Source organism: Salvelinus namaycush, chromosome 2 (genome assembly GCF_016432855.1).
Source record: "Salvelinus namaycush isolate Seneca chromosome 2, SaNama_1.0, whole genome shotgun sequence".
Classification (NCBI taxonomy): domain Eukaryota; kingdom Metazoa; phylum Chordata; class Actinopteri; order Salmoniformes; family Salmonidae; genus Salvelinus; species Salvelinus namaycush.
In genome coordinates this window covers 69,138,659-69,158,862 of record NC_052308.1, presented here as the reverse complement: position 1 = coordinate 69,158,862, position 20,204 = coordinate 69,138,659, and the positions used below count along the sequence as shown (strand labels likewise).

The 20,204-nt window shown below is 40.9% G+C and overlaps 1 protein-coding gene across 1 annotated transcript in view; it reads left to right on the top strand.

Moving 5' to 3' along the window:
- The window catches only part of LOC120023133 (VPS10 domain-containing receptor SorCS3-like), a 225,389-nt gene that overhangs the window by 119,587 nt on the left and 85,598 nt on the right, over positions 1-20,204 (top strand). Inside the window, exon 3 of the mRNA XM_038967117.1 lies at positions 18,497-18,596. Coding sequence (XP_038823045.1) covers positions 18,497-18,596 — 100 coding nt within the window. The remainder of the gene's footprint in view (positions 1-18,496; positions 18,597-20,204) is intronic.

The window sequence follows — 20,204 nt, the reverse complement described above, 5'->3', positions numbered from 1 at the left end:
TTTTCTCCACCATTTTTTTACTGCATAGGTAGCTATCACAAATTCGACCAAATAAAGATATAAATAGTCACTAACCAAGAAACAAATTTATCAGATGACAGTCTGATAACATATTTATTGTATAGCATATGTTTTGTTAGAAAAATTTGCATATTTCAGGTATAAATCACAGTTCTACATTGCAGCTGCAATCTGAAATAGCGCCGAAGCAGCCAGAATAATTACAGAGACCAACGTCAAATACCTAAATACTCATCATAAAACATTTCTGAAAAATACACAGCATACAGCAAATGAAAGACCAACATCTTGTGAATCCAGACAATATTTCAGATTTTTTAAGTGTTTTACAGCGAAAACACAATATAGCATTATATTAGCTTACCACAATAGCCAGAAACACTTGGGCGCCGACGACTAATTCACATACACGACAGATATATGAAATAGCATCATAAAATGTTTCTTACTTTTGGTGATCTTCCGTCAGAATGTTGGACAAGGTGTCCTTTGTCCAGAACAGTCGTTGTTTGGATTTAGAACGGCAACTTTCCCTCTTCAATTAGCATGCACACTAGCCAAGGGGCGCGAATCTCTCCATGTCAACAAACGGAAGAGAACGGAACACGGCAAAACTCCCGAAAATTTTTAAATAATCTGATGAAACTATATTGAAAAAACATACTTTACGATGATATGGTCACATGTATTAAATAAAATCAAAGCCGGAGATAGTACTCGCCTATTACGGCAGCTAAAGAGAAGGCAATCCCACTGTCCACGTCGCGCTCTTCAGAGTACCGAAAATGGGGGACACGTCATTCCAAGATGATGTGTTCCATCTCAGACCAAGATAATCACCTCATTTCTTCTCTCAAAGCCTCTTGACATCCAGAGGAAGGTGTATGACGTGCATGTATACTAATAGATCTCATGACCATTTATAGGCAGGAAGTAGAAGAGAGCCTCGGTTTCAGACTTTCCACTTCCTGGTCAGGAAGTGTGCTGCAGATGACTTCTGTTTCACTCAGAGAAATAATTCAAACGGTTTTAGAAACTAGAGAGTGTTTTCTATCCAATAGTAATAATAATATGCATATTGTACGAGCAAGAATTGAGTACGAGGCCGTTTGAAATGGGCACCTTTTATCTGGCTACTCAATACTGCCCCTTGCAGCCCAAACAGGTTAAACAATTCCTATGGGGCCAAAGATCGTTCTTTTTGGAGAAATGTCCTCTGATCTGATGAAACAAAAATAGAACTGTTTGGCCATGATGACCATCATTATGTTTGGAGGAGAAAGGGGGACTCTTGCAAGCTGAAGAACACCATCCCAACCATGAAGCACGGGGGTGGCAGCATCATGTTGTGGGGGTGCTTTGCTGCAGGAGGGACTGGTGCACTTCACAAAATAGATGGCATCATGAGGAGAGAAAATTATGTGGATATATTGAAGCAACATCTCAAGACATCAGTCAGGAAGTTAAAGCTTGGTCGCAAATGGGTCTTCCAAATGGACAATGACCCCAAGCATACTTCCAAAGTTGTGGAAAAATGTCTTAAGGACAACAAATTCAAGGTATTGGAGTGACCATCACAAAGCCCTGACCTCAATCCTACAGATAAGTTGTGGGCAGAACTGAAAAAGCATGTGCGAACAAGGAGGCCTACAACCTGACTCAGTTACACCAGCTCTGTCAAGAGGAATGGGCCAAAATTCCCCCATCTTTTTTTGGGAAGCTTGTGGAAGGCTACCTGAAACGTTTGACCCAAGTTAAACAATTTAAAGGCAATGCTACCAAATACTAATTGAGTGTATGTAAACTTCTGACCCACTGGGAATGTGAATAAATAAATAAAAGTTTAAATAAATCATTCCCTCTACTGTTTATCTGACATTTCACATTCTAAAAATAAAGTGTTGATCCTAACTGACCTAAAAACAGGACATTTTTACCAGGATTAAATGTCAGGAATTGTGAAAAACTGAGCATAAATGTATTAGGCTAAGGTGTATGTTGACTTCCAACTGTATATGCAGGTGTGTGCCTTTCCAAATCATGTCCAATCAATTCAATTTACCACAGGTGGACTCCAATCAAGTTGTAGAAACATCTCAAGGATGATCAATGGAAACAGGATGCACCTGAGCTCAATTTCGAGTCTCATATCAAAGGGTCTGAATACTTATGTAAATAAGGTATTTCTAATTTGTTATTTTTAATACATTTGCAAAAATGTCTAAACTAGTTTTAACTTTGTCATTATGGAGTATTGTGTGCAGATTGATGAGAAAAAAAATGAAATTAATCAATTTTAGAATAGGCCTGTAATGTAACCGTTGTGAATTGATATTACAGTTTGTCCCTTTAGGGCACCTGTAACACCCCCCTGTACTACATTGGAATGCTTGGAATGTTTTGTCCTGTAAAACGTATTAATCAATGCCCACATTAGTTTTTACTCCTGTCTCGTGTCCTGCTCTTACATTAGTTGTATAAATAGTAGAGTGTGCTGTATAATAGTAACAACATGTGGAAAATGGAAGGGGTCTGAATATTTTCTCCGAAAGCACTGTAAATCAAGAGTGCGTTTGTGGCCCCTCATTCATTATGACATGGCTTTGGAAGGCCTGGCTAGATTCCGTACAATCATCGCTAATGCTAAAGTGCACACAGAAAAAGTATGTGGAAGCACCTGTGTGGAAACACAACCGTGTGGAAGCACCTGCTTTCAATAGACTTTGTATCCCTTATTTACTCAAGTGTTTCCATTATTTTGGCAGTTACCTGTACATTACATAAGAAAATGAAAAACGTTATTTAATCTACTGGCCTCAGCTTCCTCTAGCTCTAAATAATGAATGGGAATCAGTTGTGCTCATGCCGTATCTGCCCAGCCAGAGCAAAGATCCCACCTGAAGAATAGACCCCAAAGTCTGCTGCTGTGCCCTGACCCAAGCGTGACTCCACCAAGTCACACATGACATCTGCGATCCATTGTGAGGAAAGGGCAGAATGCGTGTTAGGGTGTTGTCAGGTCAGAAGAGGTTCTAAGGGGGCCACAAGATGAGTCAACACCGTTGCGTTTCAGGTCAGTGCTGATGCTTGGTGATGAGCGGAAAAAGGCCGATGTCGCTGACTCGCTAGTGGATTTGTCTCGGTGTGACCTAAAAAGCTCTCTTCAACCTCTTCGAAAAATTCTCACGCCTGGAGGGAGAATCTCAAACTTTTATATGTTTATTTAAAGATTTATTCTGGAAAAGAGCTTTCTGGAATGTAGAGAACAGGGGAGAACACGAGGTCAAGCTAAGAAGGTTGAAGATGCACAGTCAGGAGTGAAAGAGGAATGTTGAACGTGACAGAGATATCCACGAGACAGTATGTGAGGTCACTTAAAAACATCCTCCAAATGTCAGCGTTTCTTCCGCTATAGTTCTTCAAAGCACTTCAAGAGTGCATGTGTGAATGAAGCCAGTGATATGCATTCATTCCATGAAGGCCATGCTTAAAGTGCCATGAAATAATTACTTAGGTCCATAGTGAGATTTAAACTTTCACGTCTCATAGTTTTCCCCCTGTGTCCAGTAACTTATGACACATGCTGTATCTTGTGCTCACTCTTGGTTGTTAAATGCATACAGTTTCATGAAAGTTAAGGTTATGTACATTGGGAGATTGAAACATTCCTGTCTTATAGCTTTTCACCTCCGCACTGTGCTCAGTAACACTTGACAAATAGTAATAATACATTTAGGGGGTGCTTTTATTTGTCCTGTTACAAGTGTGTCATGGAAATGTGTTTCTTGCATATCCCAACTCCCCCTGAGACACCCGCAGGGAGTGGGGTTACGGGCAGGGTCACTATTGCCCAGCGCCCCTTGAGCAATTCGGGTTAAGTGCCTTGATCAAGGGTCCAGCAACAGATTTCTCACCTTGTCGGCTCCAGGAGTCCAACCAGCGACATTGCCCAACGCTGTAAACCTTGAGACTACCTGCAGTAGCTATACAGTATCTAGAGTGCTTGGTTCCTATCTAACATCTTCATTTCACACAGTGTGTCACGTTCCTGACCTTATTTCCTTTATTTTGTCTTTGTTTAGTATGGTCAGGACGTGAGCTGGGTGGGCATTCTATGTTATTTGTTTCTATGTTTAGGTTTGTTAACTAGCCTGATATGGTTCTCAATCAGGGGCAGGTGTTTTACATTTCCTCTGATTGAGAACCATATTTAGGTAGGCTGTTCACACTGTTTGTTTGTGGGTGATTGTTCCTGTGTCAGTGTTTGTGCCACACGGGACTGTTTCGTTTGTTAGTTTGTTCCTGTTCGTGCGTTCTTCGTTGTCTGTAAGTTCTCATGTTCAGGTCTGTTTACGTCGTTTATTGTTTTGTAGTTTGTTAAGAGTTTTTCCGTCTTCGTCTTTCTTTAATAAAACAAACATGTATTCTACCCAAGCTGCGTTTTGGTTCGATCCATGCTCATCCTCAGACGAGGAGGAGGACGAGCGTTACACAGTGGGAATATTTATTGACTTCCTAGTTTATTATCAAAAAGCCTGAGAGCCTAGATGGTATAGTGAATATGTTTGTGCATCAGACACATTTCCCTGTTCCTGCTGTTATAGTTTTGTTTCAGGCGTGGACTGTTTCATATTTCCTCTTCCTATCTCTGTTGCCTGTTTCTCATTTCTCAAGGTCACTCCAAGTGTCCATAGGACCCAATCTGTAAATGTAAATGTTTTCCTTCCATTATTCATTCACGCTTGAGTTTCCACCCTCCTACTACACCTGAAAATATCTTTCTGTACCCTTAATGTGGCAATTCTCCAAAAATAATTTTCAATTATGCTTCAATGGATTCTGTTATTAGAGGAGAGATTTTGCTGCAGCTAATGTACCTTAGGGGTGACAGGTGTGTGTGTGTGTGTCTGTCTGCTTCTGCATTGTGTATATGTTCCAACAGATAAACACTATGACAGCTTGTACAATGCTTGTCCCCTTCCTGAGATAAGGTATGCTGATGGCAGCAGAGATTATTAAAAACTATATTTGCTGCCTTTGCTCTCGACACCTTCCTCTACTGATGCATTCTCTTCATTCTTTTTTCCCTTCTTAATTTTCTCCTCCCTTTCTTTCTCTCTCTCTGTTTCTCTTTGGCGTGCAAACGCTAGCGGAATGGATTTTTACAGGCATCATAAAACTTTCAGCTCAACTACTGTCTCTGAACTCAAAATGACGGCAGTTTGCTAATGGGAGGCTCTTGTGATTTATCCCGGAGATGTGATTGTTAATGGTTTATATTAAGGGTTTAGATTAGCCTGAGACAATGTGCTATCACAGTCCCTTTTACTGTAAGCCTTATTATCGGTTTACTGTTTCTTTATGGGCCCCCAACTCTATAGGACATTTTCTACCACATTCTCTGTGTTGACTGCATTTCTCTAAGTTGTTTTTCAAAAGGGTAGAGATGGTTTTCTTCTTGTTAAATTTAAAACACTTTTTATTCCAGCATCTCACAATGTGATCTGCTATGAGGATGGATAATGATGAGTTAGAGCAGTTTGGGTGTTGAATGGTTCCAGGCAGCTTTTTCCCCTCAACTATTCACTTATTTCCCTTCTAGTCCGTTATTGCATTACCTTTTCATATGACCTCTCTTCATCTGTCTCTTATTAAGATCTCTGGTCCCACAGTCTCTCTGGTATCCAGCTTTATCTATCAGAGCAATGATGGTAAGGTATTGCCCAATTCATGCCCATTGCGGTTTGCCTCTGCCAACCAAATCTCAGTTGCTAAACACTCATTTCCCATGTCGTCCAGAGGTCTCAGCATCCATCCATCCAGATTCATCAGGGTCTTGGATCTGGTGCTTGGACCCATATGGCAGCTGTCATTCCCCTGCGGGAATCTCAAACAATAGTGGTAGAAATGTTTCATAGTGGGTTCAGACGTTGTGTTCAGACCCCTTTAAGACTGGACGCCTGGGCTTCATTCAGAATAATGTTTAAGCATATCAATCAAAGGAAAGATCATGTTTAGAGCCTGAAGGCTTGATCTTGCCTCGGGGTCTTCAGCTAAGAACTTTCCTGTTATTTCTCATCTCTCTCTCACAGTTGCAATGTCAGGTAAAGTTGTTCCTTTTTGTTAATCCCACTTCTGACCCCAACAGCCCGACCATGTCACATTTTTTAACTGGTTTTTCAAATTTTTGTCCCTGGCTAGTGTGTTTGGTGTCTTAGTTATGCTAGCACCCAGTTACTATCTCTTTGGTTTGGTCAGCTGCCAGCCAAGTCAGATGCAAGAGACCAAGAGAGACCTCAGTCTGTCAGCTAGAAGTGCAAGACAGATCACCAACCTTTAGTTTCCCTGCTGGATCAATACAGGAATTGGACCTCTGAGTCGGTTGTGCTCCTGAACACCCCAGTCTTTATCTCTTTTGTTTTGTGTGTTATGACAGACTGAGGTGATTTGGTTTGGGAGTTTGGTCCCACTCTCGGATTTCAAGCACTGGGCTTTTTCCTCTCTCCCCAGAGTCTGGTCTCCACACAGTGCCTCTGCACACCAACCACTTAATTGTTCTGCTTTACAAGCAGCCATCTGGCAAAGCCTCACAACAATGCCTAATGCGATTTCTGGTCACTGAACATCCGGGATTCTGGTATTTCCCTGGACTGTTACATATACATGTTACATGTTCAGCAATCTGCAGTATGATGTACATGGCTTTAGTGTTTACGAAAACTCTCTACATAAATCTTCAAACAAGATTCAGCCTCACTCTGTTTTTCCTTTTTACAGTATATTACCCATCAGTGTTTACGTTAACAGAACAGTATTACTTAGTACTTAGATACTAATCTCTTTCACTGTAGGTGTATTGTATTCTGAAGTAACTGCCTTGCATTGCTTGGAAAAGAAAGTTATTGAATTGAAGCTCCTAGTAAATGAAAGTTTAACTCTAGGATATGAGAGATGTTTGCTCTTGCCTCAAACTGTGTACAATTGGAATGGTTGATTAAACTGCTTCAAGCACTCTTATTTACCTTGAATAACTACCATCTTTACTATGAAAATAAAATATAAAATATATATATATATTTGTTATTTTTTTATTTAAACTCTAACACCTCCCAAACCCGGATCCGGGAGCACCCCCATCAGTAGAAAAGCTACTAGCATAGCCTAGCATAGCGTCACAAGTGAATACTAGCATCTAAATATCATTAAATCACAAGTCCAAGACACCAGATGAAAGATACACATCTTGTGAATCCAGCCATCATTTCTGATTTTTTAAATGTTTTACAGGGAAGACACAATATGTAAATCTATTAGCTAACCACGTTAGCAAAAGACACCACTTTTTTTACTCCACCAGTTTTTTACTCCATCAGTAGCTATCACAAATTCGACCAAATAAAGATATAAATAGCCACTAACCAAGAAACAACTTCATCAGATGACAGTCTGATAACATATTTATTGTATAGCATATGTTTTGTTAGAAAAATGTGCATATTTCAGGTATAAATCATAGTTTACCATTGCAGCCACCATCACAACTCTCAGCAAAGCGACTAAAATAACTACAGAGAGCAACGTGTATTACCTAATTACTCATCATAAAACATTTCTTAAAAATACACAGCGTACAGCAATTGAAAGACACAGATCTTGTGAATCCAGACAATATTTCAGATTTTCTAAGTGTTTTACAGCGAAAACACAATATAGCGTTATATTAGCATACCACAATAGCAAACATCACAACAGCATTGATTCTGGCCAAATGTAGCGATTACGTATAAACCACCAAAAGATATACATTTTTTCACTAACCTTCTCAGAATTCTTCAGATGACAGTCCTATAACATCATATTACACAATGCATATAGAGTTTGTTCGAAAATGTGCATATTTAGCGGCACAAATCGTGGTTATACAATGAGAAAAGTAGCAAAGCTGCCCAGAAAATGTCAGGAGAAATCTTTGAAGAGGCACCTATTCTAATCAGTAACTATTCCAAAACTTGACTAAAAAATACAGGTTGGACAGCAATTGAAAGACAAATTAGTTCTTAATGCAATCGCTGGGTTACATTTTTAAAATTAATGTTACTTCAAGCATACCGCGTGCGCTAAAGCGAGACCGCACCATAATTCATGGCGGAATAATGATTTGACATTTGTCAACATAAGTACGAATTAACAGCATAAAGACTGCTTACTATTAGCTGGGCTTCCATCAGAATCTTGGGCAAGGGTTCCTTTCTCCAGAACAATCGTCTTTGGGTTGAAAGATGTCCTCTTGTCCGGTCGAAATAGCCGCTAATGTTAGCCACCAACTGGAGAGGTGTCCAACTCATGAACGCGCATGACAAAGAAATCCCAGAAAATCGCAATAAACTGCTATAAACTGCTATAAGTCGGTTTAAATTAACTACCTTATGATGTCTTTAACACCTATAACGAATAAAAACATGACCGGAGATATAGAACTACTAAAACGAAAGCGTTTGCAGGACGCCATTGTGATGTCTTCTTGCGTCAGGCGCACCGTTGAAAAGGAAGGTACTTCCGTTCCACGGTCTTATAAAGGGCCCCAGATTGCGCAATCCACTCCATTTAAAATCTCCCCGCTTACTGACATCTAGAGGAAGACGTATGCAGTGCATGTAGCCCGATGGCTTACATGGGGACTTATAAACTGACCTCAGAACAGGGACCTCGATTTCTGAAATCTCACTCCCTGACAGGAAATGTGCTGCAGAATGAGTTCTGTTTCACTCAGAGAAATAATTCAAACGGTTTTAGAAACTAGAGAGTGTTTTCTATCCAATAGTAATAATAATATGCATATTGTACGAGCAAGAATTGAGTACGAGGCAGTTTAATTTGGGAACTCATTTTTACAAAGTCGAAATGGCGCCCCCATAGGCTCAAGAAGTTAACCGTTATATAACTAGGCAAGTCAGTTAAGAACAAATACTTATTTACAATAAAGGCCTACCAAAAGGCAAAATGCCTCCTGTGGGTATTGGGGCCTGGTTTATTAAGTAATATTTATCGAACAAAAATAACATTTATTGTGTAACTGGGAGTCTCGTGAGTGCAAACATCCAAAGATTATCAAATGTAAGCGATTAATTTTATTGCTTTTCTGACTTTCGTGTCCATGCTAATTTGGGGCTAGCTGTTCTAGCATTGATTGATACACTCACAAAAGCTTGGATTTCTTTCTCTGTAAAGCATATTTTCAAAATCTGACACGATAGGTAGATTAACAACAAGCTAAGCTGTGTTTTGTTTTATTTCACTTGTGATTGCATGATTAGAAATATTTTTTGTAATATTTTGCGCCCTGCAATTCAGCGGTTGTTTAGGAAAATGATCCCGTAAAAGGGATCCGTGCGCAGAGAAGTTAAGGCCTTTTTTGGAGAGGTTAATTACCTCGTCCTGCTGTACCTCCGTGTCCACGGCCTGTGTTCCTGGTCTCCTCCTCGACCGCATGCTTCTCCTACATCGTTTATTTTTTTTTGTGGATCCTTGTGCTGCTTCCGGGCTAAAAAAACAGACTGTGTGCCATGGTAGCTGGAGTCACTATCTGTAGGGAATGTGCTCTCACTGGATGCCTCTATGTCCAAGTGTCCATGTCTTCCCGCTGCTGCGTATCTGCTTCCACCGATCAGTGGTGCGTCCCTACGTCGGCCTCTCCGTGCTCCTGTCCTTGGGCCTTCCCATGCGTACACCTGGTTGAGCTGGTAGTCCTCTGTATCTCGCTGATCTTTGTTGCTTGTAGAAAGTCTCTGTATTTCTCAATGGACTGGTGATCGTGTTGTCTATGGCTGTTAAATTTGGGCCTAGAATCTCCTTCATTATAACCTAATGTTCGCTAGTCTTAACTTCAACTTCTTTTACTTCCTTCAACACATGTTCAACGATTAATAGCATTAAATCTAAAGAACATTTGTTGACGATTTCACCCCATTTCTGAATGAAAGTTTTGTTGTTTTTCCCTATTGTTGGCTCCTTCTGTATTCTCAGTCCTCTTGGAATGCGCTTGTTGTGCCAATACTCGCTAAGAGTGGTGCCATGCAGGAATAAACACGTTTCTTTCTCTCGGAGTCTCTGGAGTTGGATTTTAAGTTCGACAGTCGAGTGCGGAAATGGGTTGTCCGTGTTGGAGGTAGGGAATAGAATCTTGTTGGCATCTTCTTGTGTGAATGTAAGGGAATACTCCCCTGAAATGGACAAAAATGAGTGGGAACTTATTGGCACCGTACGAAACATATACACGATGTCCAATACCTCTCAAATGGCTGGCATTTCATTCAAAGCTTATGGCAAATGTCATATGGCAAATGCCAAGTGTCACACAGCAAAAATCCAATAGATGGCGAGCGCGCTCCGCAGTAAATTTTCATATTGTAAATGCACATCAAGTCAAGACCCAAGGGTCAAATTATGAAAATTTAAAAAATAATCAAAAACTTATCTGCTTTCCGGACCGTTTTTCGAGATTCTTTCAATTTTTGTCAATTATACATGTATAAGAACTGTATGAACATACTTTTGTCATATTTTATTGTCATATTTTTTTACTTGTCCATAAGGCATATATTTTGTCCATTTGCAATATGATTTCATAGGAAGTCAAAAGTCCAAGTCAAAAATCAGTGAACCATTGCCAAATGCCATAAGAAATGTCCAAATGCAATATGAAAGTATTGAAAGTGCCAAATCAGGATGTTATGTTCATTTGCCATGTACGATCATAGGAAGTCGGTTTCCAAACCCAAAAGTCAGTGAACCATGTCCAAATTATACTGCCCAAATGATATATAGCACTATGTTAACTTCTTTAGGATAGGGTGCAGAGTTTTCACTTATGGAAAAATAGCGTGCCCAATTTCAACTTCGTTCTACTCATCCCCAGAATATAAGATATGTAGATTTGGATAGAAAACACTCTGAAGTTTCTAAAACTGTTTGAATCATATCTGTAAGTATAACAGAACTTACATAGCAGTCAAAACCCTGAGGACTAACTTTTTATTTTTTAAGTCACTGTCTGTTCAATGAGTTGTTATAGGCAGACCAGAATTCTAATCACTTTACTCGCAGTTCCTACTGCTTCCACTGGATGTCGCCAGTGTATGGAAAAAGATTAAGGTTATTCATTTGAACAATGACAAAGAAAAACACCAGGAAGTAGAGTGACGTCTGGTGTTTTTGTTTGATTGTTGCGCAAGACTTGAAAAGTACCGTGAGTTTGTTTATCTCCTATATTGAAAACAGATTGACCCGTCTTCAATTTGATCGATTATTAACGTTTACAAATACCTTAAATTGTATTACAAAAGTACTTTGAAATGTTTTGGCAAAGTTTAGAGGTAATTTTTTAGATATTTTGTCGTGACTTTGCGCAAATTGAACGCTGTTTTTTTCTGGTACAACGGCGCCAAATAAGTGGACAATTTGGATATATATGGACGGAATTAATCGAACAAAAGGACCATTTGTGATGTTTATGGGACATATTGGAGTGCCAACAAAAGAATCTCGTCAAAGGTAATGCATATTTTATATCTGCGTTTTGAGTAGCGCCGGCAGGGTTGAAATATGCTACTCTCTCTTTGTTGACATTGTGCTATCATCAGATAATAGCATCTTATGCTTTCGCCGAAAAGCCTTTTTGAAATCTGACATGTTGGCTGGATTCACAACGAGTGTAGCTTTAATTTGGTATCTTATATGTGTGATTTAATAAAGTTTGATTTTATATAATTTTTTTGAATCTGGTGCTCTACATTTTTCCAGGCTGTTGGGACGCTAGCGTCCCGCTATCCCAGAGAGGTTAAGACATGAATCAACCTAGATGGTCTATTTGTCATGTATGATGAGGGAGGTGGGACTCTGTTGTTTGTAACGATCTTTTGAAAAGCGTCCAAAATGAACAGGATTGGATAGGCACGGATGGGGGTGCTCCCTACCCAACCGTGAACCCCTTGCACCCCCCTAAAGGCAATAAAAAACATTTTAAAAATATGCTCCTGGTAACCTGTTCCAATCACCAGGCGCACAGCTGTCCATTTGCAATATGTTTCAATGGGCATTTACCATCACGAATTTGACATGCTCAAAAATTCTGCAGGAATGCGAAATTGACTGGCCCGATGAACTCGGGATGGCCGGGCAGTGATTCTGGTTCCTCTCCATCGCTCGTTGTCTCTGAGGGGTCTTTGTTTTGGTTTGCTAACTACTTCTCTCAAAGAGTGCAGTGTATAAAGTCAGAAAATATGCTGTCTCAGCCACTGCCTGTCACCAAGGGAGCATCCCAAGGCTTGATCCTAGGTCCCACACTCTTCTTAATTTACATGAACAACATAGCTCAGGTAGTAGGAAGCGCTCTCATCCATTTATATGCAGATGATACAGTCTTATACTCAGCTGGCCCCTCCCCGGATTTTGTGTTGATGCTCTACAACAAAGATTTCTTAGTGTCCAACAAGCTTTCTCTTAACTTCTTATGGCTGCAGGGGCAGTATTGAGTAGCTTGGATGAAAGGTGCACAGAGGTGCCCATAGTAAACTACCTGCTCCTCAGTCCTAGTTGCTAATATATGCATATTGTTATTCGTATTGGATAGAAAACACTCTGAAGTTTCTAAAACTGTTTGAATTATGTCTGTGAGTATAACAGAACTCATATGTCAGGCAAAAACCTGAGAAGTTCCACTTCCTGTTTGAATTGTTTCTGAGGGGGCAGATTTTCAACCAAGCTCTCATTGAAATTACAGCGAGATATTGATGAGTTTTTACTTCCTACGGCTTCCACTAGATGTCAACAGTCAATAGAACTTTTTCTGATGACTCTAATGTGAAGGGGGGCCGAAGGAGACAGGAATTAGTAATCACTGCCATGAGGTGACCACGCATTGAACACGCGCCTTCACATGAGGAGGACCTCCGTTCCACCGCTCTTCTGAAGTCAATCTAATTCTCCGGTTGGAACGTTATTCAAGATGTATGTTAACAACATTCTAAAGATGGATTCAGTACATCGTTTGACATGTTTCTACTGACTGTTACGGAACTTTTGGACATTTCGTCACGTTATAGTGGATGCGCTTTGTGACTTTGGAATTGTTTACCGCTAACGCGCTAACCAAAGTAACTAATAGGACAAAAATAACGGACATTATCGAACAAATCAAGCATTTATTGTTGACCTGGGATTCCTAGGACTGCATTCTGATGAAGTTCATCAAAGGTAAGGAAACATTTATCATGTATTTTCTGGTTTCTGTTGACCCCAACATGGCGGCTAATTTGGCTATTGTTCTGAGCTCCGTCTCAGATTATTGCATGATTTGCTTTTTCTGTAAAGTTTTTTTGAAATCTGACACAGCGGTTGCATTAAGGAGAGGTATATCTATAATTCCATGTGTATAACTTGTATTATCATCTACATTTATGATAAGTATTTCTGTTGAAACGATGTGGCTATGCAAAATCGATTATGTTAGGTCACCACAAAACCACAATAATCACAGCCATTTTTTCCAGCTAAAGATAGCTTCACAAAAAGCAGAAATAGAGATCAAATTAATCACTAACCTTTGATGATCTTCATCAGATGACACTCATAGGACTTCATGTTACACAATACATGCATGTTTTGTTTGATTAAATTCATATTTATATCAAAAAATCTGAGTTTACATTGAGGCGACTAGATTCACTAGTGGCAAAAACATCAAGTGACTTTGCATAGCCACATCGTTTCAACAGAAATACTCATAAATATAGATGATAATACAAGTTATACACATGGAACTATAGATATACCTCTCCTTAATGCAACCGCTGTGTCAGATTACAAAAAAACTTTACGGAAAAAGAAATGCACGCTATAATCTGAGACGGCGCTCAAAAGTAAAACACCACAGCCGCAAAGATGGCGTCAACATAAACAAGAAAATATATGATAAATATTCCCTTACCTTTGATGATCTACATCAGAAAGCACACCAGGAATTCCAGGTCCACAATAAATGTTTGTTTTGTTCGAAAAAATCCGTTATTTATGTCCAAATACCTTCTTTTGTTAGTGTGTCTGGTTTACATATCCAAACGCTAATTCTGGTCAGCGTTATATCGGACAAAAACTTCAAAAAGTGATATTACCGGTCGAAGAAACATTTCAAACTAAGTACAGAATCAATCATTAGGATGTTTTTAACATATAGCTTCAATAAAGTTGCAACCGGAGTATTCTTTCTTGTCTTCGTGAGCAATGGAACGTAAGTGACTTCCATGAGGAAAAAGCATGATCAGAAAATGGCTGCTTGATGGACACCTGACTGATTCTGCTATCATTCTCTCCCACAACATCATAGAAGTCTCAATATAATTTATATTGATGGTTGAACTCTAGTGGAACCCCTAGGCAGTGCACAATCATTCATAACTCAAGGGGATTTCATTGGGGACTCTGGTGAATACATACAAGCTCAGATTTCTGACTTCCTGTTTTGATTTCAACTCAGGATTTTGCCTGCCAATATGAGTTATGTTAATCTCACAGACATAATTCAAACAGTTTTAGAAACTTTAGAGTGTTTTCTATCCAATACTAATAATAATATGCAAATATTAGCAACTATGACTGAGGAGCAGGCCGTTTGATATAGGCACCTTTCATCCAAGCTACTCAATACTGCCCCTTCAGCCATAAGAAGTTAATTTGGCATTGGGAAAAACACGAGATGAACTGCTGCAAAAAAGACCCGCTAAAGCTAAAGAACACTCTGTAATGTTCATAACCACATATACTTTGAACTCGCGAAAAGTGGGAGATGCGGTCAAGAAACACTGGCATATTTTATCATCGGACCCAGTTTTACCGGCTGAATAAAAAAAAATAAAAAAACACTTATTGTGTATAGGAGAGGACGCAATTTAGACGCTAAATTTTTCATGCCAACTACCAGCCACAAATTAAAATCAGCCAGGCTCTTTTACGCCCTCTTCCAAATGGTAGCTATAAACGCAGAGGATGCGCACAGTGCAACAATATGATGAAGTGTGAATATTTCTGCCACTTACGTACAGGAAAACGGTTCCAAATAAATGACATTATTACGTGTTCCACCACTGTAACAGTTCTCGTCCTCTTCGTCTGAGGAGTAGCAAGGATCGGACCAATACGCAGCGTGGTAAGTGTCCATTTTAATTTATTAAAACTGAACACTGAAAAATACAAAATAACAAAGTGAATAATACCGAAAACCGAAACAGTCCTGAAATGTGAAACAAACACTACAACAGAAAACATAGAAAAACAACACAGAATGCCCACCCCAACTCACGCCCTGACCAAACTAAAATAAAGACATAAAAAAGGAACTAAGGTCAGAACGTGACAGTACCCCCCCAAAGGTGCGGACTCCGGCCGCAAAACCTGAACCTATAGGGGAGGGTCTGGGTGGGCATTTACCGCGGTGGCGGCTCTGGAGCGGGACGAGGACCCCACTCCACCATAGTCTCGGCCCACTTCTGTGACACATTAGGAGCGGCGACCCTCGTCACCGACCCTGGATTGGAGACCGTAGTAAAGGGCACCACTGGACTGAGGGGCAGCTCTGGACAGGAGGGCGACTCTGGCAGCTCCGGACAGGAGGGCGACTCTGGCAGCTCCGGACAGGAGGACGGCTCTGGCAGCTCCTGACTGACGGGCGGCTCAGGCGGCTCCTGACTGACGGGCGGCTCAGGCGGCTCCTGACTGACGGGCGGCTCAGGCGGCTCAGAACAGACGGGCGGCTCAGGCGGCTCAGGACAGACGGGCAGCTCTAGCAGCTCAGGACAGACGGGCGGCTCTGGCCTGGAGAGAGAACCTGGAGGGAGGAGACGGAGAGACAGCCTGGTGCGTGGGGCTGCCACAGGCTGGGGAGACCTACATGAGGCCTGGTGCTTGGAGGCGGCACCGGAAGGACCGGGCTGTGGGGGAGCACTGGAGCTCTGGTGCGCAGCCTTGGCACCACTCCCCCAGGCTGGATGACTACTCTAGTCCGAACCCTCCAGAGTGCAGGCACAGGTTGAACCGGGCTGTGGGTGAGCACTGGAGATCTGGTGCATACTACGCGCACCTCTCCCTTAGTCTCAATTCCCACATTCGCCCAGCACGAGCGGAGCGCAGGCATAGGACGCACTGCATCCTCCCAGCACCCCGGAGACACAGCACACAGAGCCGGTGCAGGATACCCTGGACCGGTCTCCAACCTGACTCCGCCACACTCCCCGTGTGCTCCCCCCCAAAAAATGTTGGGGCTGCCTCTCGTGTCGCCCTGCCGTGCTATCTCCTCATATCGCCGCCGCTCAGCTTTCGCTGCCTCCAGTTCTTTCTTCGGGCGGCGATATACCCCAGCCTGTGCCCAGGGTCTCTTACCGTCCAATATCTCCTCCCATGTCCATGAGTCCATAATCCTCTGCTCCAATTTACCACGCTGCTTGATCCGGTGTTGTTGGGTGATTCTGTAACGGTTCTCGTCCTCATCGTCTGAGGAGTAGCAAGGATCGGACCAATACGCAGCGTGGTAAGTGTCCATTTTTAGTTTATTAAAACTGAACACTGAAAAATACAAAATAACAAAGTGAATAAAACCGAAACAGTCCTGAAATTTGAAACAAACACTACAACAGGAAACATAGGAAAACAACATAGAATGCCCACCCCAACTCACGCCCTGACCAAACTAAAATAAAGACATAAAAAAGGAACTAAGGTCAGAACGTGACAATCACCCATGTTATTTACATTATTAAATGTTCATGTGGGCTGTGCTATGTAGGTAAAACCTCTCGTCCTCTCAAACAGAGAATTAGTGAACATAAAAGTTAAATCAGGAGAAACGACAGGGATTATCCAGTCGCAGTACATTTTAATGACCTAAAGCATGACATTTCTACCTTTTAGATGTTGAGGCATCGAGAAAGTTAAGATATCAGACAGGGGAGGTGGTATTATTAATAATACTCTGAGTAAAAGAGAATGTTTTTGGATTTTCCCCCTCCAGACATTATTTCCTAAAGGACTTAATGATGAAATGCCTATGTATGTTATGTTGTGAATTTGAACATGAATTATGTCCCTATTTAAGATTACTCTGATGTTTTTCGTACGATGTACCCAATGATAGAACTTGCTATGTCCTCATTGTGGTTTTACAGACGTGTTGAATACGTCTTATTTACACACTTTATTTGAATATTTATGAAATGCATACTGTTATATTTGGTAGCACTTATTTGTTTTTCCTTCGCCTCCAACCCCTTTCGATGCGTGGAACGGATGTGGGTGGGGCTAGGTCTACATAAGAGTGCTAATTTAGAAAAACTCACAAAAGCTCTGACGAAGGTCGTGAGGCTGATATGTAAACTCATTAAAGATTAATGATACTATCAAGAGCAGTGTGCGGTTTCCTTTTTCCTTCATCTTGTTCAACTTTTACCATGCAACTGCAATAAAGATTGCTCAGATGTGCGAGTGCCTTTTGAATTTTGAAGAACAAGAACGACAAAAATTGTATAAAACCAACCAAAAATTGGGTTGGGGCAAAATTATACTTCCACTGAAAAGGGCACTTTGGAGACTGAAAGGGCAAAGGGGCATGTGCTCTGCACAGGTAGAGCCATGCCTGTTCACGTGCCTGTCAGCTAACAGCTCATTCCTATTGCTACATTTTCCCAGGCTCCTGGATTCCGGGCAACATCCACATATTTTTGCACATTTCATTTCAAAGTAGTCATCAATTACTAAAGGTGTTAGGCCCCCAGGCATCTGTGAATGGTTTGTTTCCATTAGCACCTATCAATGACTGATTAACCTCTTTCATTATGCTGGTGTTATAACACAGGAATGGTTTTTGCTCTGTGCAACATGGTCGTATATTTAGTTTGCATGTTATAGAATCAAAGGCCCTTGAGCACTCTAGATTCCTATAGTAATAAGGGTGAGAAAGCCAAGTACTGTAAGATGTACAATAACAGGGCTATTTCACATGACATGGTTCAAAGCCAAGATCATTAAATTAGGTCATAAACCTACCTTAAGAGGTGGTTGTGGTTGGAAGCAGGTGTTGGTACATAACCACTGTCTATAAGTCTGTACGTCTGTCTGTCTATACATTGAACTGCCTGTCTGTCTGTAATTTGCTAAATTGTAATTACTTGCTACCATGGCCTATTTATTGCCTTACCACCTCACGCCATTTGCACACACTGTATATAGACTTTTTTGTGTTATTGACTGTACGCTTGTTTATTCCATGTGTAACTCTGTATTGTTGTTTGTGTCGCACTGCTTTTCTTTATCTTGGCCAGGTCACAGTTGTAAGTGAGAACTTGTTCTCAACTAGCCTACCTGGTTAAATAAAGGTAAATAAATAAAAATATATATATTTCTCTCAGTCTAAACACATTTCTTTCATTTACAGATCAACAGACTATGGCTCCACCTATGAGAGGATGAATGACAAAGTGGGATCTAAGACGGTGCTGAGTTACCTGTATGTCTGTCCATCCAACAAGAGAAAGGTAAGACACGCTTCAAAAGAGTGATTTTCAATAGCACAGTAATGACTAAGAGTTAGAAGGACTTAATTACATTTAGTTGAGTTAAGTGGAACTGAATTGTTCATTGTCCATTCTCTGCTGCCGCTGTTTGTTCTTTCTGATCAAATCAAATGTTAAGGTTAGACGGTAGACTCAAATAAATATGGTTTGAATAAATATTTTCTTTCAAGCTTTTAAATGTTTTTGTAGTTCGTGAAATAACCAAAGTGTAATGACCATATTTAGCTTACATTGCCTTATACTGGCAGTTTGCCTGGACTTAGAAAATCAATTCAAGATTGTTACCAAGCAACACTTACTCACACTGTAGTTATAGCCTCAGAACATTTACCACGACACAACACAGAGACCACAAAGACCCGTTAGAAAGACAAAACGTATTCAAGAAAGAATCTTGTTGGTTTGTAGATAAATGCTGAAGCAAAACTCATTATTAAAAGTAGGAGCATCTTCTCTGAGCAAAGTTTCATTTTACTTTGGGAAGCAGACCATCTATTCCACATTATAACACAGGTGTCTCAGTCTCCGCTGAAACCTTTATACGGGTCATGTTAAGGTCCCTCACTAGCAAACCGTCCATGAATAAACTTTTCTCTGTTGGTAATGTGAAGGGAAAAGGGACCCAGCTGGCTTCCTGGGCCTCCTGAAGAGAGTCAAATCAGTCCATAGATCTCTAGCGCTGACCCTGAAAATCCCTCCAGGGAAAGAGAGGGCTTGTGGGATACTGAGCTGATGGACTAAACCCGCGCCAGCCTTGGACTCAGTAATACCTAGGTCTGACCCTGTGACTATTTTCCCACTGGCCGGCCGGACTTAGCGATAGAGCCTATAGTCTAGTTGAAGGTAGAGTATGCCCACCAAGCACATTTCCCAGGTAAAGGGATATAGGCTAACCAGTCCAAAGACACACAAGATATGTGGACAGGCAGCAGATTCGCTGCCAAGGGCCTTATCATCTCCTTTTTATGATGATAGACTGAGGATCTTGGAGTTTTCTTCACCCAAGTTTGGGAATTACGTTGTAGTAGAAGCTGGCAACAAGATCCTATCATGTCCAGATGCCCACTATTGACCTCTGGCTTCCACCGATCCACAAGGCTCCTCACTTTATCTCTTATCTCATTATCGATGGATGAGCCCAACTCTCTACTGGATAAGATGGGCCATTTTCTCCTCATTGCATTCCAGTGGCCAAGCATAACATATGGGTGTATAGCATGAAAAACACGAAGAGGATTATCTCTATATCTGTTGAGATGAGGCAGTAATGACCTTTAAATCGTTGCGACAATATATTTGTGTATTTAATGCCTCAAGGGTGATTTTTCTCCCACGGGAATATAGCATGACAATTGTTTTTCTCACGACAAGATTCTGTTAAGGTCATCGACTATATTCTCCCATGATGTCTAAAGGAACAAATCCAGAGGCTTGACCTTTCTAAGAGCAGATAATAGATTTGAATGATGGTGATGACATTTATCTTCAAGCTTTTAAAGACGACACGCATCATGAATTGTCCTTATGCATGTTCAGCCTTATTCCGAGGTCTTCTGCATGGTTTGACTC